At 45.0% G+C, this 27,863-nt stretch overlaps 1 protein-coding gene across 4 annotated transcripts; it reads left to right on the top strand.

Annotated features, from left to right (window-relative positions):
• The first annotated feature begins 524 nt into the window (after positions 1-524).
• On the top strand, positions 525-27,818 carry deaf1 (DEAF1 transcription factor). Of its 4 annotated transcripts, none has more exons than XM_014169956.3 (13): positions 525-2,105; positions 3,020-3,108; positions 5,361-5,487; positions 6,142-6,288; positions 6,694-6,833; positions 6,992-7,057; positions 7,302-7,346; positions 9,068-9,197; positions 10,224-10,355; positions 25,373-25,647; positions 25,858-25,956; positions 26,612-26,701; positions 27,053-27,818. In XM_014169956.3, exons 1-13 carry the CDS (start codon positions 1,898-1,900, stop codon positions 27,155-27,157), a joined length of 1,653 nt encoding a protein of 550 aa, XP_014025431.1. In that variant the 5' UTR covers positions 525-1,897; the 3' UTR covers positions 27,158-27,818. The 4 variants fall into 4 exon arrangements, with proteins under 4 accessions (XP_014025431.1, XP_014025433.1, XP_014025430.1 ...); XM_014169958.3 differs by having other exon boundaries at positions 528-2,105; positions 10,224-10,346; XM_014169955.3 differs by having other exon boundaries at positions 528-2,105; positions 10,218-10,355.
• The last annotated feature ends 45 nt before the right edge of the window (positions 27,819-27,863 follow it).

Genomic DNA, 27,863 nt, shown 5'->3' with positions numbered 1-27,863 from the left:
GAAGCAGTGCGGCTTGGCTGTGTTGTGTTTCGGAGGACGCACGGCTCTCGACCTTCACCTCTCCCGAGTCCGTACTGGAGTTGCAGTAATGGGATAGGACTGTAACTACCAATTGGATACCACAAAAAAGGGTTAAAAAAAAGAATTTAAAAAATGTTGAAATTGTTGCGTTTATATTTTTGTTCAGTATAAATTAATGGGATGGAGGGATGAAAGAGTGAGTGATAAAACACAGAAAGCTAGTATTGATGCACTGCTATCACACATTTTACAACTCTAAGGACGTCATAGACCTTGAAAAAAGTCACTATGAGACATCGTTGGCCCAAGTGAAGCTGACCGACCACCCCCCTGGCTCAGGGTTTCCCAAACTCGGTCCTGGGGCCCCACCCTGAGTGCATGTTTTGGTTTTTGCCCTAGCACTAAACAGTTGATTAAAATAATCTAAGCTTGATGATGAGTTGGTTATTTGAATCAGCTGTGTAGCGCTAGGGCAAAAAACAAAACATGCACTCAGGGTGGGCACCGGGACTTAGTTTGGGAAACCCTGCGCCTGGCTCATGGACTTAATCTACTGTTGGTCTAATGATGAACAATTGTTCATTATTAGACATAACATAGGGCGGCGCACAATAATTTTTAAAATATTTTATTTATTTCACCTTTATTTAATTAGGCAAGCCAGTTAAGAACAAATTTTGATTCAACAATGACGGCCTACCCTGGCCAAACCCTCCCCTAACCCGGACGATGCTGTGCCAATCAACAAATTGGATGCAGTCTATCACAGTGCCATCCGTTTTGTCACCAAAGCCCCATATACTACCCACCACTGCGACCTGTACGCTTTCGTTGGCTGGCCCTCGCTTCACTCTCGTAGCCAAACCCACTGGCTCCAGGTCATCTACAAGTCTCTGCTAGGTAAAGCCCCGCCTTATCTCAGCTCACTGGTCACCATAGCAGCACCCACTCGTAGCACGCACTCCAGCAGGTATATCTTACTGGTCCCCCCCAAAGCCAATTCATCCTTTGGCCGCCTTTCCTTCCAGTTCTCTGCTGCCAATGACTGGAACGAACTGTAAAAATCACTGAAGCTGGAGACTCATATCTCCCTCACTAGCTTTAAGCACCAGCTGTCAGAGCAGCTCACAGATCACTGCACCTGTACATAGCCAATCTGAAAACAGCCCATCCAACTACCTCATCCCCATAGTGTATTTATTTATCTTGCTCCTTTGCACCCCAGTATCTCTACTTGCACATTCATCTTCTGCACATCTACCATTCCAGTGTGTAATTGCTATATTGTAATTACTTCGCCACCATGGCCTATTTATTGCCTTAACTCCCTTATCTTACCTCATTTGCACTCACTGTATATAGACCTTTTGTTTTCCTTTTTTCTACTGCATTATTGACTGTATGTTTGTTTATTCCATGTGTAACTCTGTGTTGTTGTATATGTCGAACTGCTATGCTTTATCTTGGCCAGGTCGCCGTTGCAAATGAGAACTTGTTCTCAACTAGCCTACCTGGTTAAATAAAGGTTAAATAAACGTTTTTTATTTTTTATTCTCATGTGTATATTGCCACCTAGTGGTGCAAAAATGAAACGAGGCTTGAGCGTCGATTCGTGTGACGTCGTTTTGTTTCGGTAATTTCCGCTGCATCTCCTTCCTGTGAGACTTCATCGAAAAGCGTAAAGAGAACGAACGTAAGACGCCATTTCTCACGGTTTTAATACATTCGGTTTGAAATAATAATTTAATCGACGCCACAAATTATTTTTTATTCCAGTGCATGAGCGGTTTATGCACAGCACAATATAATCGGGTCGGTGCCATATTCTCCGATTATTTCTCGGTCAAATTCGGCGTAAATCGTTAGACATAGGAAAATGGACGAGACGGACTCGGCAACGAAGGGACTAGCGTTGGACGAGGAGTCCATAGACGCTGCCGGAGAGCCGGTGGAGGAGGGGGTGGATTCGGATACTGAGTCGGAGGCCGAAGTCACCACGATGACAGTAATGGGAGAACCGGGGAACATCGAGATTGGAACCGAGTCTTTGCCGAACTCTGACGATGCCGAGACAGCTTTTGCAGGCAAGTTTGAGGATGCAGCCAGCTAACGTTACTGATACTCGTCAAGCTAGCTAAATGCCAACTACACCTGTTTTAGTTCGTTAGCAAGTACCACATATTATGTTTCCTACCTAACTTCCTTTCATCTGTGCTAGTACTGCTAGTTACAATACTAGACTCATAGGCAAACACAAACAGGTTAGCTAGCTAGCTAAATCAACCAGCCTAACCTAATTCAGCTGCATTAGCTATAGTACTGTTACCCATTTTGAAACGCATGAACTAGCTAACTTATACATTTGATTATCATCATAGCCCCTTACATGTACCTCCAAACATGTTATTTTCCGGAGATATTTGTATTTAACGTTAGGTAAAATACAGGTAATATTGCAAGACGCCCATGTTGCCAGTTTTATACATAATATTTGGTATTCAAATATTTGGGCACAGTCCTTGTTTTTGTTTCCCTATCAAATCAACTATCAGCACACCACCCTGCATCCCACTGCTGGCTTACCTCTGAAGCTAAGTAGGGAGGGTCCTGGTAGCCCTGGATGGGAGACCAGATACTGCTGGAAGTGGTTTTGGAGGGCCAGTAGGAGACACTTTCCTTTGGTCCCTAAAAAGAAATATCCCAATGCTGCAGGGCAGTGATTGCCCTTTATAAGGTGCAGTCTTTCGGGTGGGATGTTAAATGGGTGTCCTGACTCTGTGGTCACTAAAGATCCGATGGCACTTATCGTGAGAATAGGGGTGTTAACCCTGGGGTCCTGGCTAAATTCCCAATCTGGCCCTCATACCATCATGGCCACCTTAAATAAATACATCAAAACTAATTTGATTCATATAGTGAGATCTACTACAAATAGAGACAAGCCAGTCATGTAGGTAGAGTGCACTTGACTATTTCAACCTGTGATCTCTCACAACAGAAGTCACAACAGTCACTGTGGGGGATGTCCAAGCAGCCGAGGACAATGTGTTCACTGCCACCTCAGCCTCCATACCAGAGCATGTTCTTGTAAGTTCTCGCATGGTGGTCATTTTGGATCTGAATATCTTGTGGTCTAGGCCTACTAGTGGATTTGTATTGTTTCTGCGTAGCTCAGTTGGTAGAGCATGACACTTGCAACGCAAAGGTTTTGGGTTCGATTCCCACGGGGGACCAGTACAAAAATGTGTGCATTCACTACGGGGGACCAGTAAGTCACTCTGGATAAGAGCGTTTTCTAAATGACTAAAATGTTGATGTTGACAGCTGCCACACTAGAGCCCAACATGAGTATTTAACAGTTCCATTCCTTTAATTCGTCTTCACCACTCACTAGGCGTATATCGTCTAGACTCTAGGACCACTCACTAGGCGTATATCGTCTAGACTATAGGACCACTCACTAGGCGTACGTAGTCTAGACTATAGGACCACTCACTAGGCGTATATCGTCTAGACTATAGGACCACTCACTAGGCGTATATCGTCTAGACTATAGGACCACTCACTAGGCGTATATCGTGTAGACTATAGGACCACTCACTAGGCGTACGTAGTCTAGACTATAGGACCACTCACTAGGCGTATATCGTCTAGACTCTAGGACCACTCACTAGGCGTATATCGTCTAGACTAGGACCACTCACTAGGCGTATATCGTCTAGACTGTAGGACCACTCACTAGGCGTATATCGTCTAGACTATAGGACCACTCACTAGGCGTATATCGTCTAGACTCTAGGACCACTCACTAGGCGTACGTAGTCTAGACTATAGGACCACTCACTAGGCGTATATCGTCTAGACTATAGGACCACTCACTAGGCGTATATCGTGTAGACTATAGGACCACTCACTAGGCGTACGTAGTCTAGACTATAGGACCACTCACTAGGCGTACGTAGTCTAGACTCTAGGACCACTCACTAGGCGTATATCGTCTAGACTAGGACCACTCACTAGGCGTATATCGTCTAGACTATAGGACCACTCACTAGGCGTATATCGTCTAGACTATAGGACCACTCACTAGGCGTACATCGTCTAGACTCTAGGACCACTCACTAGGCGTACGTAGTCTAGACTATAGGACCACTCACTAGGCGTATATCGTCTAGACTCTAGGACCACTCACTAGGCGTATATCGTCTAGACTCTAGGACCACTCACTAGGCGTACGTAGTCTAGACTCTAGGACCACTCACTAGGCGTATATCGTCTAGACTCTAGGACCGCTCACTAGGCGTATATCGTCTAGACTCTAGGACCACTCACTAGGCGTACATCGTCTAGACTATAGGACCACTCACTAGGCGTACGTAGTCTAGACTATAGGACCACTCACTAGGCGTATATCGTCTAGACTCTAGGACCACTCACTAGGCGTCTATCGTCTAGACTCCAGGACCACTCACTAGGCGTATATCGTCTAGACTATAGGACCACTCACTAGGCGTACGTAGTCTAGACTCCAGGACCACTCACTAGGCGTATATCGTCTAGACTCTAGGACCACTCACTAGGCGTATATCGTCTAGACTATAGGACCACTCACTAGGCGTATATCGTCTAGACCTTAGGACCACTCACTAGGGGTATATCGTCTAGAATCTAGGACCACTCACTAGGCGTACGTAGTCTAGACTATAGGACCACTCACTAGGCGTATATCGTCTAGACTCTAGGACCACTCACTAGGCGTATATCGTCTAGACTCTAGGACCACTCACTAGGCGTATATCGTCTAGACTCTAGGACCACTCACTAGGCGTATATCGTCTAGACTCTAGGACCACTCACTAGGCGTATATCGTCTAGACTATAGGACCACTCACTAGGCGTATATCGTCTAGACTATAGGACCACTCACTAGGCGTATATCGTCTAGACTATAGGACCACTCACTAGGCGTATATCGTCTAGACTCTAGGACCACTCACTAGGCGTACGTAGTGTAGACTATAGGACCACTCACTAGGCGTACGTAGTCTAGACTCTAGGACCACTCACTAGGCGTATATCGTCTAGACTCTAGGACCACTCACTAGGCGTACATAGTCTAGACTATAGGACCACTCAATAGGCGTACGTAGTCTAGACTCTAGGACCACTCACTAGGCGTATATCGTCTAGACTATAGGACCACATTTGTATTCGATTTTCCAACAACTAATCTGAAAAGAAACAGACCATGGAAAACTAGACCCATATGTCACATCACCTACCCAGCAGCACAGACTGTGCAATGTAATGTTTCTCTCTGCTCCTCCATCACATGACAGACTGGCAGGACCACCCTACAGATTGGCGACGGTCTCAATCCCCAGAAGGCCACTCTGATAGTGGTTCACACTGAAGGAATAGTGGACGCAACAGGATTGAAGAACGCTGCAGCCGCCATGTCCTCTGGTATGCACCAGGGAATCTCAATGCGCTCTTGACCTGTATTTTGTACGATACTTTTCATAGAAAGTATTGTATAAAATTCCTACCTTCATCAATCATTACTGTGCTGGAAAGTTTTTGTAATGGACTTGTAGCCAATAGATAGCAGCATCTGCTTTGACCTGTGTGCTTTTATTCCGGAGATGCCTAGCCAAGACAGGATAAATGAAATTATGTCTAAATCTGTATATGGCCTCTGAAATACTCCTTGTCCTGGCCAAATGCTACGCCACGCTCAAGGACGTTACTTTCTTCTCCCCAATGAGTCTGAGTACCTTCCCAACCCTTCACTGAATGCAAACACATTCAGGGCCGTCTGATTGGTCCAGAAACGAATGGGTTGGGCCAGAGTCATAAAACACGTTGGTAAAATGCCGGTTTGAAAATGTGTCATTGGCTTTAGTACTCTGATTGGTTAGAGACGATCCGATTGCTGTTGACTTTGTTTTGTACAACGCCCCTCCTGCCCCCCGTCACTACAAACGACTTCAATGATGGCAGTCTCAGACTAAAGTATGTAGTGAACGACAGAGCAGCGGAAGAATTTAGTGAGTCGTCAGGCTATCTGAAATACATTTCGGGTGTCTCTGTAATTTCAGTGTTGTGTGTTGTCCCCAGCCCCCCAGACTCCCTCCACCCCAATGAATCCAGGGCAGGAGAAAGATGGCTCCAAGTACAACTGGGATCCGTCTGTGTACAACAACGAGCTGCCAGTGCGCTGCAGGAACACCAGCGGCATGTTGTACAAGAACAGACTGGGCTCAGGTAGGGCTAGTTGGGCCACAAGGTGGAGCTCTTGGTTTGAAGATGAGGACAGCTTTCCTCAGCCCTGGCTGGAAACCGCAGCCACCCTGATGACCTGTAATGGAAGTATCAAGACTGGAGAAATACATGTGTGACGGTGTTGATAAAGTTGAGGAGTGGTATAGGGAACAGGGGTGGTTCTCTGGAGTTGATTGTTTTAACAAATCCAGCTGCTAAAAGTTCTCTGAAAGAAGTCATATTTTTACAGATGACAGATTTTCTTCCCTCAACTTGAGAATACATGGGTTATGGTGAATGAAGGGGCTAGGATAGTCTTAATAATTAACTATACATGTCCATCTCCATGTAAATAATTGCGGCCATGTTGTCTTGTCTCTGCTGCCTGTCCAATCGACTGGCAACCAGGCGGAAAGGGACGCTGCATCAAGCACAGCAACCACTGGTACACGCCCACTGAGTTTGAGGGCATGTCTGGCCGGGCGAGCAGCAAGGACTGGAAGAGAAGCATCCGCTATGCAGGCCGTCCCCTGCAGTGCCTAATCCAGGTGAGCGAGCCAGTCCACTCAGCCCACAGTCTGTCAGCCGTGACAGGCTCTGATGGAACTGTGCCACCTGCGGTCGGAATACAATTATATATATATATATATATGAAGGAATTTTATATATAATTGTTTAGTAACCAGCCATATGAATGGTTTCTCAGGAGCGCATCCTCAACCCCCATGCCGCGTCCTGTACTTGTGCGGCCTGCTGTGACGACCTCTCGTTGGTGAGTTAATTGACTTTACAGAGACAAAGATGTCGGTGAATGAATGTCTTTTGAACAAGCCGGTAGCTCAAGGGATAGGACGCCACAAGGGTATAGGTGTAACAAACAGAACTGCGCAGTACAGGCTCTCTGTGCGGTTTGCATGACATGTAGATATTGGTCATCACTTCTAAAGGCCTGGTTGTGAAATTCTCATATTCCGTTTTGTCCAATCACATTCTCTTTGTCTTATATTTTCCCCTAGTGTACCAAGGATAGTCCATCTTACGCAGGGGAGAACATTAATATGGTATGTACCATTTATTTATGACATGCATTTCCAGCCATAATGTAAACAACAATGAGCCAATCTTGTGTCTCTGCTAAGTGTTTGATAGTTCTTCCTCTGATCCTGACTATAGCGGGTCCCTGGGCTGGCAGACATAAAGGATAGACTCCGGGGGACTGCTTTATTGTTTGCAAGATAAGGGGAGAAATTGTTTCCTACAGCACAACATATATTTTGTTTCATAGCTGCTTTTGCCATCTGCATCAAAGGCAATCTTTCATAACTTTGTTGATCACATGAAACAGAACATTCAGCTGCCTGTAAGCGTTACTGTTATAGAACTGTTAACTGTTTTTTAGTTATTTTTACTGAAACTAATCAAGCTGACCAACAGTTCACGAAGGTGTGGGAAAAACTGATCACATATTATTTCCACCACGACTATTGCTGACCAATCACTATACCAAAGATACTGGCAACTAACCCAACATTTGTCATTGGTGTCTTTTCCAATGGGAGCAAATTAAGCAGTGGGCAGAACAAGCAAGGAGGTGGGCAGAGCCAAGCACGAGCTAGCAAGATTCTATTGGTGTGTTTTAGCATGTATTTGCATATTTCTGTTAGGGAACGCCCACTCTGAAGTGCTCGTGTGCAATAGAGCCCTACAGTGGAAGTATCATAATACCCATAAAACCTAGCAGTGAAACGGGGAAGTGGTTCCAATCGTTTGTCCACCATTCATTTTTCCCATAGGGAATTTTAGAAACACTGAAAATATGGGCTGTGTTTTGTGTAGGCTTACCCTGGCATGACGTTTTGATAACCATTTAAATCTCTCTCGGACAAGTTGACTTTTATCAATATATTAATCTCTTTTGATGCTCAGATCCGAAAATGCTAATTAGCGTCAAAGTAGACATCATGTAAGACTACAAATCCCTGCAAGTTCCTGCACATCATCTCTAGCTGACACCTTTGCTAACAGGTATTGTGTCAATTTAAAAGTTGCACAAGACAGTTCACAGAATTGTACATTTATTTAAATGTATTTATTACTACATTTAGCTAACATTCGATGGTTAATCCAGAGATTCTTACCTTTGCCTCGATTCAGCAGTCTCATCCAGCTCATGGCATTTGTAGTTCTTTATGATAGCCACATTAGCAGCTAAATAGCTTTTCATTTTGGGGGGGTAAATACAGGTGAATATATTGATTTAAGTCACCTTGTTCAGAGAGATGTACACGATTATCAAAATGAAACTCCAGGGTAAGCCTACATGAAACACAGACCTTATTTTAAGTGTATCTAAAATCCCCTATGGGATAAATGTAATTGTTGAAAAACGATTGGAACCATTTCCTTGTTTGACCGCTAGGTTTTATGGATATTATGACACATACTGTGGTACTCTATAACTCAATTCGCCCTTGCACTCCTAAACTACGCAATTTCTTGAAACTATTGGCAAAGGGTGAAGTCTATAAAAGTTAGTTCACTCTGTTTGTAACAGATTCTAATTTTGGTAACAGAAAACTGTATTGAGATTGAATGTTTAATCGATGAGAAAATTAGCAGAATGTCGGCAAGGTTTCATCTGGCTCCATCTTCTCCTACTTTCCGCCACTAGACTTCCTCTCATCGCCATACTTGGTGGTGAGTGGAAGTTCTAAACGGATGCTTCAGACTTTGGTTTCCCCTGTTGTCTGTGACTATACTTCCCCCTTTCCTTCTGGTCTAGACTGGCCCGGTCAGACTGTTTGTTCCTTACAAGAGACGCAAGAAGGAGAACGAGCAGCCGACCACTCCAGAGAAGAAGGACCTCCCCCTCCCACCGCCCAAGAACATCACACTGGCACCGGGGGCAACATGTGAGTTACACACACACACACACACACACACACACACACAAATACTCAGCTAAATGAGTCTAATAGGACAGAGGGAGAAAGATGAGGGGAAATACTGCACAATTTAAAAACTTACCCACCCGCCCTGCCCCAAAACATGTGTAAATATTGTGTATTGTACTTATGTTAAAATGTCAATTATATTCCACTGAGCCATTTACTTTGTTTGTTTTCTTGCATTTTACTATTTCTTATTGTTGCATTGTCGAGAAGGAATAAGTAAGCATTTCATTGGTGTATACCATGTTTAACCTGTACATATGACTAATACAACTTTAAACGCACATACTCTTCAGATACCACAGACAGACGTTCCGACGTCCTCCCCTTAACCTCTTGAATGACATACATGGATCCCGTCATTCAGAGGGAAGTCTTTAAATATGTGTTACAGACAAGTCAAAGCACAGGACAGAAGACAAAGTAAATCTTGCTCAGTCATCATCTGTGATTCCGTTGTCAAAATGGGACCACAGGGTAGCTGTTGGCACCGTTTTGTAAACCCCCCCATAGAGGTTCTCTGCTAGTAGCTAGCAAAGTAGTATTCAAAGTCGGGGTGGTGGGGGAATTGAGAGTGCAGATTATTTTAGAAGACAATATACAAACATTTTTGAGAAAGATCATTTGGAAAATAGATTTCTATTGAGTATATGCATTTATTGGTTGAAATGCAATGAATGGAATGTTATTTGTTGACGTAAAAATCAAAATCTATAGACTTTAAGGCTGGCATTAGATTTGGGGTGGGGTTTCCAGAATTTCTGGCCAAAAACTAGGTCTTGCGAAAAAATGGGGTACCCCCTGAAAAAGTTGGACTAATATATATATATATATATAACACGAAGTATCTTGTCTTATAAAAAGTTGTTTCCAAGTCCCACTGACCATGTAGTTGGGGACAATATAAAGCATTGATAAAGCACTCAAATGTTTTTATTCTGAAATCAATCAGTGTGTTGTCTTTGTCTTTCTGTAATCCAGTCACAGTGTCTCCATCAGGCCAGATCACCACGTCAGGGACCCTGACCTTCGACCGGACGTCTCCCGGGGACGCCACAGCCCTTCTCTCCGAGGGCACGGCACATGGCGAGGTCTTCACCAGCACAGAAGGTACCTACAGTAGGTTACCACAACACCATCACACAGAAGGTACCTACAGTAGGTTACCACACCACCGTCACACAGAAGGTACCTACAGTAGGTTACCACACCACCGTCACACAGAAGGTACCTACAGTAGGTTACCACACCACCGTCACACAGAAGGTACCTACAGTAGGTTACCACACCACCGTCACACAGAAGGTACCTACAGTAGGTTACCACACCACCGTCACACAGAAGGTACCTACAGTAGGTTACCACACCACCGTCACACAGAAGGTACCTACAGTAGGTTACCACACCACCGTCACACAGAAGGTACCTACAGTAGGTTACCACACCACCGTCACACAGAAGGTACCTACAGTAGGTTACCACACCACCGTCACACAGAAGGTACCTACAGTAGGTTACCACACCACCGTCACACAGAAGGTACCTACAGTAGGTTACCACACCACCGTCACACAGAAGGTACCTACAGTAGGTTACCACACCACCGTCACACAGAAGGTACCTACAGTAGGTTACCACACCACCGTCACACAGAAGGTACCTACAGTAGGTTAGCCCTCAACCATAGTCAGGCATCCATTTCTTGAAGGTCTTCAGTTGAGAGGATATATCACAGAGTCACTCGGATTAAACAAAGTGGTTTTGAATTAACAGCTGGATCCAAAATGCATAGCTAGCTATTTCCACAAGCAAAGTGGACTCTATAGATGTATTTACCTGGTTTCCAGCGTGCACATTTAACATATTGCCCTAAGAAAACTGGACAATTGTCCTTGAGTCCTCTGCTCTGTGTGTCTGACAGAGTGAGGGGGGACAGGGTCATGTGACCTGTGGTTGGTAGTGAGTGGTGGAATCCTTACTAGACTGGGCTCTGGCTGCCCCAATTACCTGCTGCCTGTCTGTGCCCGGCAGACAGCAGTCTGGATGCACCCCCTATTAATCATCCTATCAGAACCCAGGGATGCCCGGGCCGTGTCTGTGTCCTGATTGGTTTGAGTGTGTGTGACATGCGCTCCGTTCCTCTGTCTAGCTAACGAGCTCCCGGGGGACGCCTCCTTATTAACTAAGCGTCTCTGTCAGGGATACCCGTCCGACCGGGGGACGTCTCCTTATTAACTAAGCGTCTCTGTCAGGGATACCCGTCCGACCGGGGGACGTCTCCTTATTAACTAAGCGTCTCTGTCAGGGATACCCGTCCGACCGGGGGACGCCTCCTTATTAACTAAGCGTCTCTGTCAGGGATACCCGTCCGACCGGGGGACGCCTCCTTATTAACTAAGCGTCTCTGTCAGGGATACCCGTCCGACCGGGGGACGCCTCCTTATTAACTAAGCGTCTCTGTCAGGGATACCCGTCCGACCGGGGGACGTCTCCTTATTAACTAAGCGTCTCTGTCAGGGATACCCGTCCGACCGGGGGACGTCTCCTTATTAACTAAGCGTCTCTGTCAGGGATACCCGTCCGACCGGGGGACGTCTCCTTATTAACTAAGCGTCTCTGTCAGGGATACCCGTCCGACCGGGGGACGCCTCCTTATTAACTAAGCGTCTCTGTCAGGGATACCCGTCCGACCGACACGCTCTGCTCCCCTTGTGAAAAATGGCCACAATTACCATTTTAACGTTTAACTATTTCGCTCCCCCCTTATTTCCTCTCCCCCATTGATATTCTCCTATTTATTTGCATCCCTTTGTTTCTTTCTAGCTTGCATTGTTCTTTCCTCTCAAAGAATTGCAGTTTGATCTCCATGGTCTATACTGGATTTTAACCAATTTTGTCCAGAATGACTGGCGTTTGCTGCTCAGTCGCTCTACATTAAGAAGAGGGACTGACCCACCCACTCAACCACCCTCCCTGTGAGCCAGACAGGTATCAGTAAGAAGAGGGACTGACCCACCCACTCAACCACCCTCCCTGTGAGCCAGACAGGTATCAGTAAGAAGAGGGACTGACCCACCCACTCAAACACCCTCCCTGTGAGCCAGACAGGTATCAGTAAGAAGAGGGACTGACCCACCCACTCATCCACCCTCCCTGTGAGCCAGACAGGTATCAGTAAGAAGAGGGACTGACCCACCCACTCATCCACCCTCCCTGTGAGCCAGACAGGTATCAGTAAGAAGAGGGACTGACCCACCCACTCATCCACCCTCCCTGTGAGCCAGACAGGTATCAGTAAGAAGAGGGACTGACCCACCCACTCAACCACCCCCCCTGTGAGCCACACAGGTATCCAGCAGAATACCCCTACTCAGCCAGCCGTAATGGTGTGAGCCGCATCCTCTGTGTGACTGCTGCTAATGTTAAGGTTAATGCCGATCTCTGGGCTTAATTAGCCATCTGGTTGGCGGGCAGAGCAAAGCACGGACCTGACTAGCGTGGGTTGGTTGGCTAGCCATTAATTCACTTTCCTGGCCAGTAATGAACTTCTCTAGTTATTTAGTAATGAACTCTGTGTCGGTGGTGGTTCTTCAGGATGGCAGAGAGAGAGTAGGCCCTCTTGTAAAGCGACTAGTGCGAAGCCTTGAATGGTAATGCTGTTATGTCCTTGATAGCTGCCTGGCAGCCACTAAACTACATGCTGCTCTATGAGGATGGTGGAAGATGACGTTTCTCTGTTTTGATATTATTGTACAGATTTTTGATGGTGATCCTGCTGTGCTGTGTTGAGTCCATGTCCCAAGTCTCTCAAACATCCCTCCTGTCCTTTGTTCCTTCTTTGGTAGGGTACTTATACAGTAGGGAAATGTCCTAAATAGGTCATATCGCTACCCCCTATGCTGTACTTTCAGAATGAGATCATTGGCCAGAAGGAGAGGAGACCTGTATGGAAAGATATTTAAAAGTACTTTGGTGTAGCCTTTAGTTGTAGTCCCAGTTTCTTAACACTCTTCTCCCTCTCCTACCTGCTCACACGTCCTCCAGAAGCATTTCTTCCTCCCTGCATCGTGCAGATCCTGGTCGCCCGAGGATGACGGTTGTCAGCAGAAGCTGCCTCTGACCGACGCCCCATCCTAATTTAGAGTGTTGCTCTGACGTACTGTCATGATCCCCTTTCTCTCTACAAAGACAAATGCATACACACACACACCTCATCGCTCGCTCTCTGTTCCCATCGCTCGCTCGCTCGCTCTCTGTTCCCATCGCTCGCTCTCTGTTCCCATCGCTCGCTCGCTCGCTCTCTGTTCCCATCGCTCGCTCGCTCGCTCTCTGTTCCCATCGCTCGCTCGCTCGCTCTCTGTTCCCATCGCTCGCTCGCTCGCTCTCTGTTCCCATCGCTCGCACGCTCGCTCTCTGTTCCCATCGCTCGCACGCTCGCTCTCTGTTCCCATCGCTCGCACGCTCGCTCTCTGTTCCCATCGCTCGCACGCTCGCTCTCTGTTCCCATCGCTCGCTCGCTCGCTCTCTGTTCCCATCGCTCGCTCGCTCGCTCTCTGTTCGCTCGCTCGCTCTCTGTTCCCATCGCTCGCTCGCTCGCTCGCTCTCTGTTCCCATCGCTCGCTCGCTCGCTCTGTTCCCATCGCTCGCTCGCTCGCTCTGTTCCCATCGCTCGCTCGCTCGCTCTCTGTTCCATTCGCTCGCTCGCGCTCTCGCTGTTCCCATCGCTCGCTCGCTCTCCCTGGCTCACCTGGAAACCTTCACACAATTAAGCCCCCGGCAAAGATGGATGCCTGGTTATTTTAGGAGCCGCCTAGTGAAGTGAAAGGTAGCCCCTCACCATGGTTGGTGGAGTGGCGTGGAGGCTGAGAGTGATAGTCTACCTCATGCACCAGGCTGTTTCTGGGATTTAGTGTTTGTGTTTTCCCCCCGGTTATTAAACAAGTACTCATCATGGACTGGCAGAATCCTTTTTTTCCTTTAACGAGCCCGTGCGAATGATTTTCTGCTTTCTAGGGAACAGGCCCAGATCCCTGGGATTTGCGTGAAGAGGCAGAGAAAAAGGGGCCAGAGGGCGGGCTGCCTTCTGAGAATTCGTAGGTGATCGAATAAACCTCCACTTCCTTCCATTCTGCTAGCAAACGTGCAATCTTTGGAGAATAAAATACCTACGCGGAAGATTAAACTACCAACAGGACATTCAAAACTGTAATATCTTATGCTTCAAAGGAGTCGTGGCTGAACGACGACACTATCAACATACAGCTGGCTGGTTATACGCTGTACCGGCAGGATAGAACAGCGGCGTCTGGTAAGACAAGGGGCGGCGGACTATGCATTTTTGTAAATAACATCTGGTGCACGATATCTAAGGAAGCCTCGAGCTATTGCTCGCCCGAGGAAGAGTATCTCATGATAAGCTGTAGATCACACTATCTACTTAGAGTTTTCATCTGTATTTTTCGTAGCAATTTACATAGTGCCAGCCTTCGTCTGTAGTTTTAAGACAGCATTTAATGAGCTGTATTCCGCCATAAGCAAACAAGAAAACGCTCACCCAGAGGCGGCGCTCCTCGGAGCCAGGGACTTTAATGCAGGGAAACTTAAATCCGTTTGACCAAATTTCTATCAGCATGTTAAATGTTCAACCAGAAGGAAAAAAAAACTCTGGACCACCTTTACTTCACACACAGAGATGCATACAAAGCTCTCCCTCGTCCTCCATTTGGCACATCTCACCATAATTCTATCCTCCTGATTCCTGCTTACAAGCAAAAATTAAAACCGGAATCACCAGTGACGAGATCAATAAAAAGTGGTCAGATGCTAAGCTACAGGACTGTTTTGCAAGCACCGACTGGGATATGTTCCGGGATTCCTCCAATAGCATTGAGGAGTACACCATATCAGTCATTGGCTTCATCAAAAAGTGCATCAATGACGTCGTCCCCACAGTGACCGTACAACCAGAAGCCATGGATTGCAGGCAACATCTACACTGAGCTAAAGGCTAGAGCTGCCGCTTTCAAGGAGCGCGACTCTAACCCGGAAGCTTATAAGAAATCCTGCTATGCCCTCCGGCGAACCATCAAACAGGCAAACCGTCAATACAGGTCTAAGATCGAATCGTACTACACCGGCTCTGACGCTCGTCGGATGTGGCAGGGCTTGAAAACCATTACAGACTAGAAAGGGAAGCACAGCCGAGAGCTGCCTAGTGACACGAGCCTACCAGACGAGCTAAACTACTTCTATGCTCGCTTCGAGGCAAATAACACTGAAACATGCATGAGAGCACAAGCTGTTCCGGAAGACTGTGTGATCACGCTCTCCACAGTCAATGTAAGACCTTAAAAACAGGTCAACATTCACAAGGCCGCAGGGCCAGACGGATTACCAGGACATGTACTGCGAGCATGCGCTGACCAACTGGCAAGTGTCTTCACTGACAGTTTCAACCTTTCCCTGTCCGAGTCTGTAATACCAACTATGTTTCAAACAGACCACCATAGTGCCTGTGCCCAACACTAAGGTAACTGGCCTAAATGACTACCGACCCGTAGAACTCACGTCTGTAGCCATGAAGTGCTTTAAAAGGCTGGTCATTGCTCAAATCAACACCATCATCACCAATAAACTAACATGGTCCAAGCACACCAAGACAGTCGTGAAGAGGGTACGACAAAACCTATTCCCCCTCAGAGGACTGAAAAGATTTGGCATGGGTCCTCAGAAGGTTCTACAGCTGCACCATCGAGAGCATCCTGACTGGTTGCATCACTGCCTGGTATCGCAACTGCTCGGCTTCCGACCGCAAGGCACTACAGAGGGTAGTGCGAACGGCCCAGTACATCACTGGGGCCAAGCTTCCTGCCATCCAGGACCTCTATACCAGGCGGTGTCAGAGGAAGGCCCTAAAAATTGTCAGACTCCAGCCACCCTAGTCAGACTGTTCCCTCTGCTACCGCACAGCAAGCGGTACCAGAGCGCCAAGTCTAGGTCCAAGAGGCTTCTCAACAGCTTTTACCCCCAAGCCATAAGATTCCTGAACATCTCGTCAAATGGCTACACAGACTATTTTCATTGCCCCCCCCCCCCTCTTTACACCACTGCTACTCTGTTGCCATCTGTGCATAGTCACTTTAGTAACTCTACCTACATGTACATACTACCTCAACTAATCGGTGCCCCCACACATTGACTCTGTATCAGTACCCCCCCTGTATATAGTCTCGCTATTGTTATTTTACTGCTGCTCTTTAATTACTTGTTTTATCTCTTATTCTTATCCATCTTTTTTTGGAAACTGCATTGTTGGTTAGGTGCTCGTAAGTAAGCATTTCACTGTAAGGTCTACACCTGTTGTATTCGTCACATGTGACTAATAAGGTTTGATTTGAACTAATTGCCTGTCGCTTCAATTACTTGAATTTCATTTTACTTTTTTTGTTTTTGAGCCCAACGCACTGTTTCTGTAGAAAGAATTTTAAATAATTCAAGACAGAAATCAAGTCAGGAACTATGTGGGACACTGGGCTGAAGGGAGTTATAGTTTCCATTAAGCAAATATTCAACCTAGTTCAGCACAGAAACATGATATTTAACTACAATGACCATAATCCATTGCATCTGTTATTTTATACACTTACACAGATCGCATGAGAGAGGAATGTACACAACACGTCAGGCAGCTCTGCAGCAGGCTAGCCTCGCTGAATAGGATGACTAAAGACAGATAACGTTAGATGGTCTGGCTGGCTGACTGTTACTGCCTGGATGAGAAGATGACTTTAAGGAATGAAAAATAATAAAGTCCTCAAATAAAATAAAAGTACAGGACGGAAATATTATTATTTCATCGTAATTTACTATTTTTCCTTTGTCTACCCAATGTGGACCTGACGGAGATGATGGAATATTATGTTTTGGCAATTTCAATTAAAAAGCTCTAAAATAATTGTAATTTCATTATGCATTTAATGTAAAAAAAGAAAATATCGAAATTGAAAACATATTATTTTTTAATAAGCGAAACCGAACCGACCTCAAAAAGCTCAGCAATAGTACACCTTCGTTCAGTACTGTGAGAAGCCAAAAGTGTATAGACCGAAGCACTCTCTCTGCCTGCCTGCTGTCTTTGTTTAGTGGATATACTAGGGCTCTCCAACTCTGTTCCTGAAGAGATACCCTCCAGTAGGTTTTCAAGCCAACCCCAGCTGTAACTAACCTGACTAACCTGCTAATTATTAGAATCAGGTGCACTAGATTAGGGTTGGAATGAAAACCTACAGGTAGCTCTCCAGGAACAGGGTTGGAGAACCCTGGTATAGACTGACGTGCTCTCTGTCTGCCTGGCATGCTGTCTTTTTGTTTTCTTTGTTGTTCTCTCTGGCCACCTAGTTAGGATGGCACTGTACTCTCTGTTCTAGAGTCCTCTTCTCAACCCCTGATGCAGCTCACTGTCTTTTCAAGTGAACAATGAGGAACTATTTGAGGGAGTTATTTCTCTCCTCTCCTAGGAGAGAGGAGTGTTTTGGACTTTTATTCCCTCGGCAGTGGAGGCTATGCGGCGTTGTTCACCTCCAGGACATTGATCCTCTAATCAAGGCTTTACAGGTGGAGATCACAGGTGTCACTCTTCTCAGGAGTCTCTCTCTAGCAGTCCCTCTTTAGCTCTTGAATTCTCGCACACTCACTCTCTCACACTTTCTCTCTCCTCTTCCTCTCACACTTTCTCTCTCCTTCTCTTCCTCTCACTCTCTCGGTCTGTCTCGCTTTCTCTTTGCTCTCATTCTGTATCTTTTTCTCTGACTTCCACATATTTCTCTCTCTGTTTCCTTCACTTTCTTTCTCTTCCATATATTTATTTCTCTCATCTCATCCCCATCTTTTTATAACTCAATTTCCTATATTTATCTCACTTGCTCTCAAGCTCTCGCTCTCTTGTTTGCGCTCTCTCTCTCGCTCTTTCTCTCAGCATACTTATATAATTCTGTATTACGATGCCACAACACAAACAGGCTGTCCATCAACACAGCCGGAGTCATTGTCTCAGTGCTCTGGAAACTGCATACAATCAGTCTGTTTGCAAATATAGCCTTTTTTCTGTAGTCATGCTGTGTGCGAGTGCATTGATGTACTCCCTGCAGATCTCTTTTACTCAAGCGTACACACACATGCACACACGCATGCACGTCCACACACAACAGTGGCTTTCGGTGCCTTTTAAGATGAGGTCGATTTATTTATTTTTATATACATTTAAAAAAATGTAATATGAGCATGATGTTATTTCTATTACAACATATTGGATTACTGTCATTCATTTTCCATTCACCCAGTTCAATGTAACAGTGACATGTTAAGGCTACTTGAATTTTCCCTATACTCATCATGAGGTTGCTACAACCTAGCCTATAAATGAAAACAGTAGGTGCACACAGGTCAAGATAAAAATTTGATGTGACAGTGACACATGGACAGACAGTGACACATTCAATACCACCTTGCACACTCTTGCCTGCATCTAGCTGATCTAGGGTGTAATCATTAGTCCAACAGTTGCAAGAGTTTCTATTGAACAAATTCAGGTATGTTTATACCCGTTTTGTTCCGTTCGCTTCCCCTTAATAAGAAACGTTTTTCAACAGAGTCGGTGGAATGAAAACACCCCTAAACATACGCAAGCAGTTCACTTTCATAGAAACATACAAACAGCTCGTTGTATTCCTTCTCGCATCTACGCGCTCTCCTCCTCTCACCTTTTCCTGCACAACACATCAGCTTTTTGTGACCAAGCCAAAAAATCTTTCCAATCCATACCTTCATATCATAACTGCTACACACAGCCTACATCGTTGTCACCATATTAGCTAAAGTAACGTCATAGTCAACATAGATAATAGAACTAACACGTTAGTAAACCTGTTACACTCATGCAGTACAGTCAGTAAGCAGTTTAACAGTTACACCGGCCCCGGTGGCAATAATTTAGTTAAACCAAAAGCTTACCTTGACTTGAATACGTTCCAGTGTTTTGATATTCATAGCCAGCTAGCTAACATAGCATCTCTCTGTTTGAGCCGGGTGTTTGAGTAGGCTAAATTAACTAGCTGCATTTGCTACCTTAGTGAGAAGAGAAAAAATTACAAAATATCTCGCTCTCTCTTGCTCTACCTTCATTTTTGAAGAAATTAATTTGTTAGCTGTAGCATATGCTTTCAGTACTAGGTACATGTCAGTTCATGCTGCATGAGCTCTGATAGATTGGAGGATGTCCTCTGGAAGTAGTCATAATTACTGTGTAAGTCTATGGAAAGGGTTGAAAACTGAGCCTCCTAGGTTTTGTATTGAAGTCAATGTAGTCAGAGGAGAACAGAAGCTAGCTGTCCTCCAGCAACAACATGGTGCTACTCAACAGAGTGCTGCTGAGTCTACTGTAGACCTTCATGGCTAAACAATTTGTTTTAATTATTTGTTGATGTGAATATAGTAGAGTTTTTTTATCTAAAAATGATAACTTTTTAAATGTTTCGATTTGAAAAATAAATGAAATTCACTGAGGAGGATGGTCCTCCCCTTCCTCCTCTGAGGAGCCTCCACTCTCACACACACACACACACACACACACACACACACACACACACACACACCTTGTTTGATAGGTGGAAGATGTTAGCTGTCTGAAGGGGGGAAAACTTTGTTTTGAATGAACAATCACAAGCTTGCATCACACCTGAGTGATGTGACATGATGGGACTGGTCATTGTTGATTATATTTCCTTGCTCAAATGAATGTCCTCTTTTCCACCCCATGCATTGTATATAGAGTGCATTTGGCAAGTATTCAGACCCTTTGACTTTTTCCACATTTTTTTACATTAAAGCCTTATTCTAAAATGGTTTAAATTAAATGTTTTCCTCATCAATCAACACAATACCTCATGACAAAGCGAAAACTGTTTTTTTTTAATGTTTGCACGTTTATAAAAAGGAAAAACGGATACCTTATTTACAGAAGTATTCAGACCCTTTGCTATGAGACTCGAAATTGAGCTCCGGTGCATCCTGTTTCCATTGATCATCCTTGAGATGTTTCTACAACTTGGAGTCCACCTGTAATAAATTCAATTGATTGGACATAATTTGGAAAGGCACACACCTGTCTATATAAGGTCCAACAGTTGACAGTGCATGTCAGAGCAAAAACCAAGCCATGAGGTTGAAGGAATTGTCCGTAGATCTCAGAGACAGGATTGTGTTGAGGCACAGATCTGGGGAAGGGTACCAAAAAATGTCAGCAGCATTGACGATCTCCAAGAACACAGTTGTTCTTAAATGGATGAAGTTTGGAACCACCAAGACTCTTCCTTGAGCTGGCCGCCAGGCCAAACTGAGCAATCAGAGGAGAAGGGCCTTGGTCAGGGAGGTGACCTAGAACCTGAAGGTCACTCTGACAGAGCTCCAGAGTTCCTCTGTGGAGATGGGAGAACCTTCCAGAAGGTCAACCATCTCTGCAGCACTCCACCAATCAGGCCTTTAATGTAGAGTGGCCAAATGGAAGCCACTCCTCAGTAAAAGGCACATGACTGCCCGCTTGGAGTTTGGAAAAAGGCACCTGAAAGACTCTCGGACCATGAGAAACAAGATTATCGTGTCTGATGAAACCAAGATTGAACTCTTTGGCCTGAATGCCAAGCGTCACGTCTGGCGGAAACCTGGCACCATTCCTACGGTGAAGCATGGTAGTGGCAGCATCATGCTGTGGGGATGTTTTTCAGCGGCAGGGCCTGGGAGACTACACTGCATAGTGACACATAAAGTACATTCGGAAAGAATTCAGACCCCTTGACTTTTTCCACAGCCTTATTGTAAAATGGATTAAATAGTTGTTTCCCCCCATCAATCTACACACAATACTCCAAAATGACAAAGCAACAACAGGGTTTTAGAAATTTTGCAAATGTGTGTGTATGTATGTATATATATATATAACTGATATCACATTTACATAAGTATTCAGACCCTTTACTCAGTACTTTGTTGAAGCACCTTTGACAGGGATTACAGCCTTGAATCTTCTTGGGTATGACGCTACAAGCTTGGCACACCTGTATTTAGGGAGTTTCTCTCATTCCTCTCTGCAGATCCTCTCGTTCTTTCAGGTTGGATGGGGAGCGTATAACTGCATGCAGGGTTTGTGTGTCTTGAGCCTCATGCTGTGTGTGTGTGTGTGTGTGTGTGTTAGGGCTCCTGTGATGTATGTTGTGACGCTTGTCGCTCTCTCTCCTTCCATCTCCCTCCGGAGTAGATGGGGCTTCTTTCTTTAGACTGTTGCTCTTTGTCTGTTCTGCTGTGCTCTCTGGTACATTTTGGAGGAAGATGAAAGCCCACTAGTGATTTTATTTATCAGACGGTGTGCTGCTTGGTGGAGCCCTATGATTATTAAACCTTTCCCTTCTGCCACAGCCACAGATTAGTGGAGGCTCCTCAGAGGAGGAAGGGGAGGACTATCCTCAGTGAATTTCATAAAAATAGTAAAACAAAGTTATCCTTTTAAGATTAAACTAAATATAATCATGTGTCACCAATACTTGATTAAACATGTTATTTTGCAAAGAAGGTCTACAGTAGCCTCAACAGCACTCTGTAGGGTAGCTGGGTACATTGACTGGGTACATTGACTTCAATTCAAAACCTAGGAGGCTCATGGTTCTCACCACCTTCCATAGACTTACACAGAAATTATGACAACTTCTGGAGGACGACCTCCAACCTATCAGAGCTCTTGCAGCATGAACTGACATGTTGTCCACCCAATCAAAAGATCAGATAATTAATCTAGTACTAAAAGCATAAGCTACAGCTAGATAGCACTGCAGTGCATAAAATGTGGTCAGTAGTTGACTCAAAGAGAGAGACAATAGTTTAAGTTAACAGGTACATTTATTCCAAAATGAAAGAGACACAAGAGAGAGTGTCTTTTTTTTTCAGGGTCACTTACTTAGCTAGTAAATGCAGCTAGCTTGTTTAGCCTACTGAAACATCCTGCTCAAAGAGAGGGATGCTATGTTAGCTAGCTGGCTATATTTTTCCAACACAACACTGGAACAGTCAAGGTAAGCTTTTGGTTTTACAAATGTATTGCCGCCGGTGTAACTCTTACTGTACACTGTAATGTTACTGCCTGATTCTATTGGGTTTACTAACACGTTTTTTTATTGAACCTTTATTTAATTAGGTAAGTCAGTTAAGAACAAATTCTTATTTACATTGACGGCCTACACCGGCCAAACCCGGATGATGCTGGGCCAATTGTGCGCTGCCCTATGGGACTCCCAATCACGTCTGGATGTGAAACAGCCTGGATTCAAACCAGGATGTCTGTAGTGATGCCTCAAGTACTTGGTAGCCCCGAGTTGCACAGCGTTAGTTCTATTAGCTATGCTAACTATGATGTTACTTTAGCTAATATGGTGAGAACGATGTAGGTTGTTGTTAGCGGTTTTCTTGGAAAGGTTTTTTTTGCCAGGTCACATACAGCTGATGTGTTGTGTACTTAAGTCCAAAAGCGAAGGGAAGTGGTGAGAGGAGGAAAGCGCATAGACGCGAGAAGGAATACAACGTGGCTGCTATGAAAGTGAACTGTGTTTTAGTGTGAACAGGGGTGTATTCATTCTGCCAATTCTGTTGAAAAACTTTTCTTAAATGGAAGCAAAGGGAACAAAACGGGGATAAACATACCTGAATTTATCCAATAGAAACTTTGCAACTGTTGTACTTGTCTCTCGACCTGTCTGCACCTACGTTGTAAATGTTCATTCATATGCTAGGTTGTAGCAACCTCATGATGAGTATAGGGAAAATTTGAGTATCATGAAGTAGTCTAAACCTGTCGCTGTTACATTGAACTGGGTGAATGGAATATGAATGACAGTCATCCAATATGATTTAATAGAAATAAGGACATGCTCATGAATATTTTTTTTGTCCTCATCTTAAAAGACACTGACCGCCACTGCCACAGACGTATCTCTCCTCCTCCATGATGCTTGGACAATGGGTGGGGCAGGCAGGCTTATCTGGCCTAATTTTCTCCCTCGTTCCACCCACGTTTCCCCCCCTTTTCCAGTCTTATTTTGGAAGCATAAAATAAGGAGTCACATCAGGAGTTACTAGGTGTGGGGCGATCAAGGTTTGAGGAAGGGCAGCTATTGTTGGGGTTGACATGATTTCAGAAAGTAGTTTTTGCCCTGATTTATATCTGGCTTACATATTAATTGGACGGGCCTAACGTTCTTATCAATCGCTATTATCAATAAATACACATACAGTGGGGGAAAAAAGTATTTGATCCCCTGCTAATTTTGTACGTTTGCCCACTTACAAAGAAATGATCAGTCTAATTTTAATGGTAGGTTTATATGAACAGTGAGAGGCAGAATAACAACAAAAAAATCCAGAAAAACCGATCAAATGTTATAAAATGATTTGCATTTTAATGAGGGAAATAAATATTTGACCCCTCTGCAAAACATGACTTAGTACTTGGTGGCAAAACCCTTGTTGGCAATCACAGAGGTCAGACGTTTCCTGTAGTTGGCCACCAGGTTTGCACACATCTCAGGAGGGATTTTGTCCCACTCCTCTATGCAGATCTTCTCCAAGTCATTAAGGTTTTAAGGCTGACGTTTGGCAACTCGAACCTTCAGCTCCCTCCACAGATTTTCTATGGGATTAAGGTCTGGAGGCTGGCTAGGCCACTCCAGGACCCTAATGTGCTTCTTCTTGAGCCACTCCTTTGTTGCCTTGGCCATGTGTTTTGGGTCATTGTCATGCTGGAATACCCATCCACGACCCATTTTCAATGCCCTGGCTGAGGGAAGGAGGTTCTCACTCAAGATTTGACAGTACATGGCCCCGTCAAATGATGCGGTGAAGTTGTCCTGTCCCCTTAGCAGAAAAACACCCCCAAAGCATAATGCTTCCACCTCCATGTTTGACGGTGGAGATGGTGTTCTTGGGGTCATAGGCAGCATTCCTCCGCTTCCAAACACGGCAAGTTGAGTTGAGGCCAAAGAGCTCCATTTTGGTCTCATCTGACGACAACACTTTCACCCAGTTGTCCTCTGGATCATTCAGATGTTCATTGGCAAACTTCAGACGGGTATGTATATGTATTCTTGAGCAGGGGGACCTTTCGGGGCGCTGTAGGATTTCAGTCCTTCACGGCGTAGTGTGTTACCAATTGTTTTCTTGGTGTTTATGGTCCCAGCTGCCTTGAGATCATTGACAAGATCCTTCCGTGTAGTTCTGGGCTGATTTCTCACCGTTCTCATGATCATTGCAACTCCACGAGGTGAGATCTTGCATGGAGCCCCAGGCCGAGGGAGATTGATAGTTCTTTTGTGTTTCTTCCATTTGCGAATAATCGCACCAAATGTTGTCACCTTCTCACCAAGCTGCTTGGCGATGGTCTTGTAGCCCATTCCAGCCTTGTTTAGGTCTACAATCTTGTCCCTGACATCCTTGGAGAGCTCTTTGGTCTTGGCCATGGTGGAGAGTTTGGAATCTGATTGATTGATTGCTTCTGTGGACAGGTGTCTTTTATACAGGTAACAAGCTGAGATTAGGAGCACTCCCTTTAAGAGTGTGCTCCTAATCTCAGCTTGTTACCTGTATAAAAGACACCTGGGAGCCAGAAATCTTTCTGATTGAGAGGGGGTCAAATACTTATTTCCCTCATTAAAATGCAAATCAATTTATAACATTTCTGACATGCGTTTTTCTGGATTTTTTGTTGTTGTTATTCTGTCTCTCACTGTTCAAATAAACCTTCCATTAAAATTATAGACTGATCATTTCTTTGTCAGTGGGCAAACATACAAAATCAGCAGGGGATCAAATACTTTTTTCCCCCACTGTATTGAAATGCATATATTTGTTTTCTGTCAAACAATGTATTGATTGTTTTTCCATCAAACATTGTATGCATACCAATGCCCTTATTGAAAGTATATTGGTTCATAATCCATATTCTACATTCCTTGCCTCAAATAATTAAGAAATGATTAATGAATACTCTCATTAAACTTTTCCATTCCAAACGTACACTCTAACCCCTCCCTCCCTCCCTACAGTGTTGACAGCGCTCCCGGCACTGGCCATGGCCCCCCAGGCCAAGGTGGAGTCTCCATCCTCATCCCCCTCCCCGGGGCTGGTGAACGGGGGGCTGGAGGTGTCTGGGGTCAGGGAGGGCCAGAGGACATGGCTTTACCTGGAGGAGACGGCCAACAGCCTGCTGAGCACGGTGCAGCAGCTCAAGGCACTGATCGACCAGGCCAAGCAGGCCTGCCACTGCCAGGCAGGCCAGGATGCGTTCAGCCAGGACAAGATCCACGGCAGCAGGAAGGAGGTGAGGGGACAGGAGGAGACCCTAGTGGTTAGTCCAGGGTCATGGTCATTAGGGCACAATGTAGTGAAAAGTTTTCGCACTGTAGCATTTTCTTCTGTTTTGTGCCTATTGAACATGACCAAGAGGCAATGCTGGGTGTCTTGAGGTGTTGTTGGTTTTTTTTTTAATGCATTTTAGTTTGACTTCTATTTGCGGTCTTCCCTCCTGCAGTGTACTCTCACCCAGCCCTTCCAGAGTCAGATATCATTCCAGCACCCAGACGACCCAGAGGGGAAGAGAGGCTCAGAAATCACTGAGATCATCATCAAGGTACATGGAGAGACCCCTCGCTCTCTTTCTCTCTCATTTTCCCTCTCTCTCTTTTCTCTCTCCCCCTCTATCTCTATCTCTCACACTCTCTCTCTCTTTCTTTTTCTCTTGGCTGTGTTCCATTCAGTCCATTAAAGAGAAAAAGCCTCTTTTTTTTATCCGGGTCTCCCCCTGGAGGATAAAACTGTCAGAGCTGGATGAAATATCACGCCTGCTACTTCACACACATAAACAATATAGATACGAGAGAAACAAACAACCTTGAAGCCACATGACTTCTCCCACATGAGAGCGTTTGTTAGATAGAATGGGGGAAATGGAACCCTGGTATCATATCAACAAAAAAGCCAGTGGTGACATTTTGTGCCTCTTGGTTCCCCTGGAGAAGCAATTTGTGGGTTGTTGTGGTGTTTGTCGGGGTTTGGTTGTAAGGAATCACAAGTGGGCTATGCAGGTTATATGTCAGAGGGAATGTCTCAGGGGAACTTGTGTATGTGCGTGGTGTGGTAGCGCACTATGTGGCTGAGTAACAACAAATCAAACCTCTTCTATCATGCTAAGTATGACCTGCGTTATCTGATTTCCAGTTCATTTTCAAATCAATTCTATCCCTTTTTTAGATTGTAATTCCATTCTGTGACTTTCTCTCCCACAGCAAATGTGCGTGAACTGTGGACGGGAGGCCATGAGCCAATGCACGGGATGCCACAAGGTCAACTACTGTTCCACCTTCTGTCAGAGAAAGGTAAGACTTAACCCTCTACAGACCGTGTCACTGAACTAAGTTGTCAGGGGTCGTGTCCGCTCGGCTTCATTTCACTAAGCGTTCTGCAGGGCATAAAAGGTCTCTTAGGACCTATGAACATGTCATCAAGTCTGTTGATTGGATCACAGCCCACCACCCTCCCCACTACTGATCCCTTGTCAGTGGTGGGGGTGTGATTCAATCAAACAGCCTACTCTTAGGAACCAAAGACGGGCACAATGAGGGCAAAACATTACTTCCTGAAATTGTGTCGAGATTGAATCGCCCCTTCAACTCACCCACCACTGACCACTTGTCTCACTCCTTTAGTCTGCCTTATTCTTATTGCAGGACTGGAAGGAGCACCAGCACAACTGCTGCCAGACCAGTGGGGCTGTGGCTGTCCAGGAGGAGGTGCCCATGTCAACCATAGACATGGACAAAGTCAAGGTCTAGCAGGTATAAACACTGAAAACAGATTCTGTAAAAACAGCAAAGTCCTCCTTTCAATACCTTGGAGACTTGAGCATGGCCTCTCATTCAGAACTCAGCCAGCTGGAACTTAAGTGCTGGTGCTGCTCTTTTGAATACATCAAAGATAGTTGCTAGACTTTGTCATGTCCCTAGAGCATGCATTTGATGATAGCTTGGATTTCTTTTACACCAAACAGAGGTTTTGCAGTATGCTATTACATTGTCTCCTGTCTGAAGAAATAAATGTGAAGATTTTGACTCCTGAAAACACTACATTACACCCCGGGAACTCTGTCATTGTGTTTCCTCTAACAAATGCAGCTCAGAGGCCTGTGTGCTTCAGATGATCAAGTATTTGAAGAGTAGTGTTTGCTTCCCTCAACAGACACTGGTGTCTAGTTAGATTTGTAGATGTATCCTGGAAACCAGACGATTATTGAATGACTGTACTTTTCAAATGTAGTCCACTACCAGGGTTTAAAAACACAGAATGCCTGTTGCCGAAAAAAGACTTGCTCTAACAATACATTTATTTTATTTAACATGTTTTATGTATTACATTGGCTCTGTCCTACGTTGAATGGAGCAGGACAGGCTGGTAAACAACAGTAGGTTTTATATAAAATACACAATGACAAATCAATGACCTTGTCGATTGTCCTCTTGCTTGTTCCCAGTGACTGCCTGC

The sequence above is a fragment of the Salmo salar genome, chromosome 23, assembly GCF_965601325.2.
Source record: "Salmo salar chromosome 23, fSalSal1, whole genome shotgun sequence".
NCBI lineage: Eukaryota > Metazoa > Chordata > Actinopteri > Salmoniformes > Salmonidae > Salmo > Salmo salar.
The sequence above is the reverse complement of the archived record's forward strand: the minus strand, read 5'-3'. Positions and strand labels throughout refer to the sequence as shown.

Bases quoted from the DNA above. Each gene is read 5' to 3' on its own strand.
- deaf1 (XM_014169955.3), top strand. From the start codon at position 1,898: ATGGACGAGACGGACTCGGCAACGAAGGGACTAGCGTTGGACGAGGAG. The intron at 7,058-7,301 runs GTGAGTTAATTG...ATTTTCCCCTAG, and splicing joins GCTGTGACGACCTCTCGTTG to TGTACCAAGGATAGTCCATC. The intron at 25,648-25,857 runs GTGAGGGGACAG...TCCCTCCTGCAG, and splicing joins TCCACGGCAGCAGGAAGGAG to TGTACTCTCACCCAGCCCTT.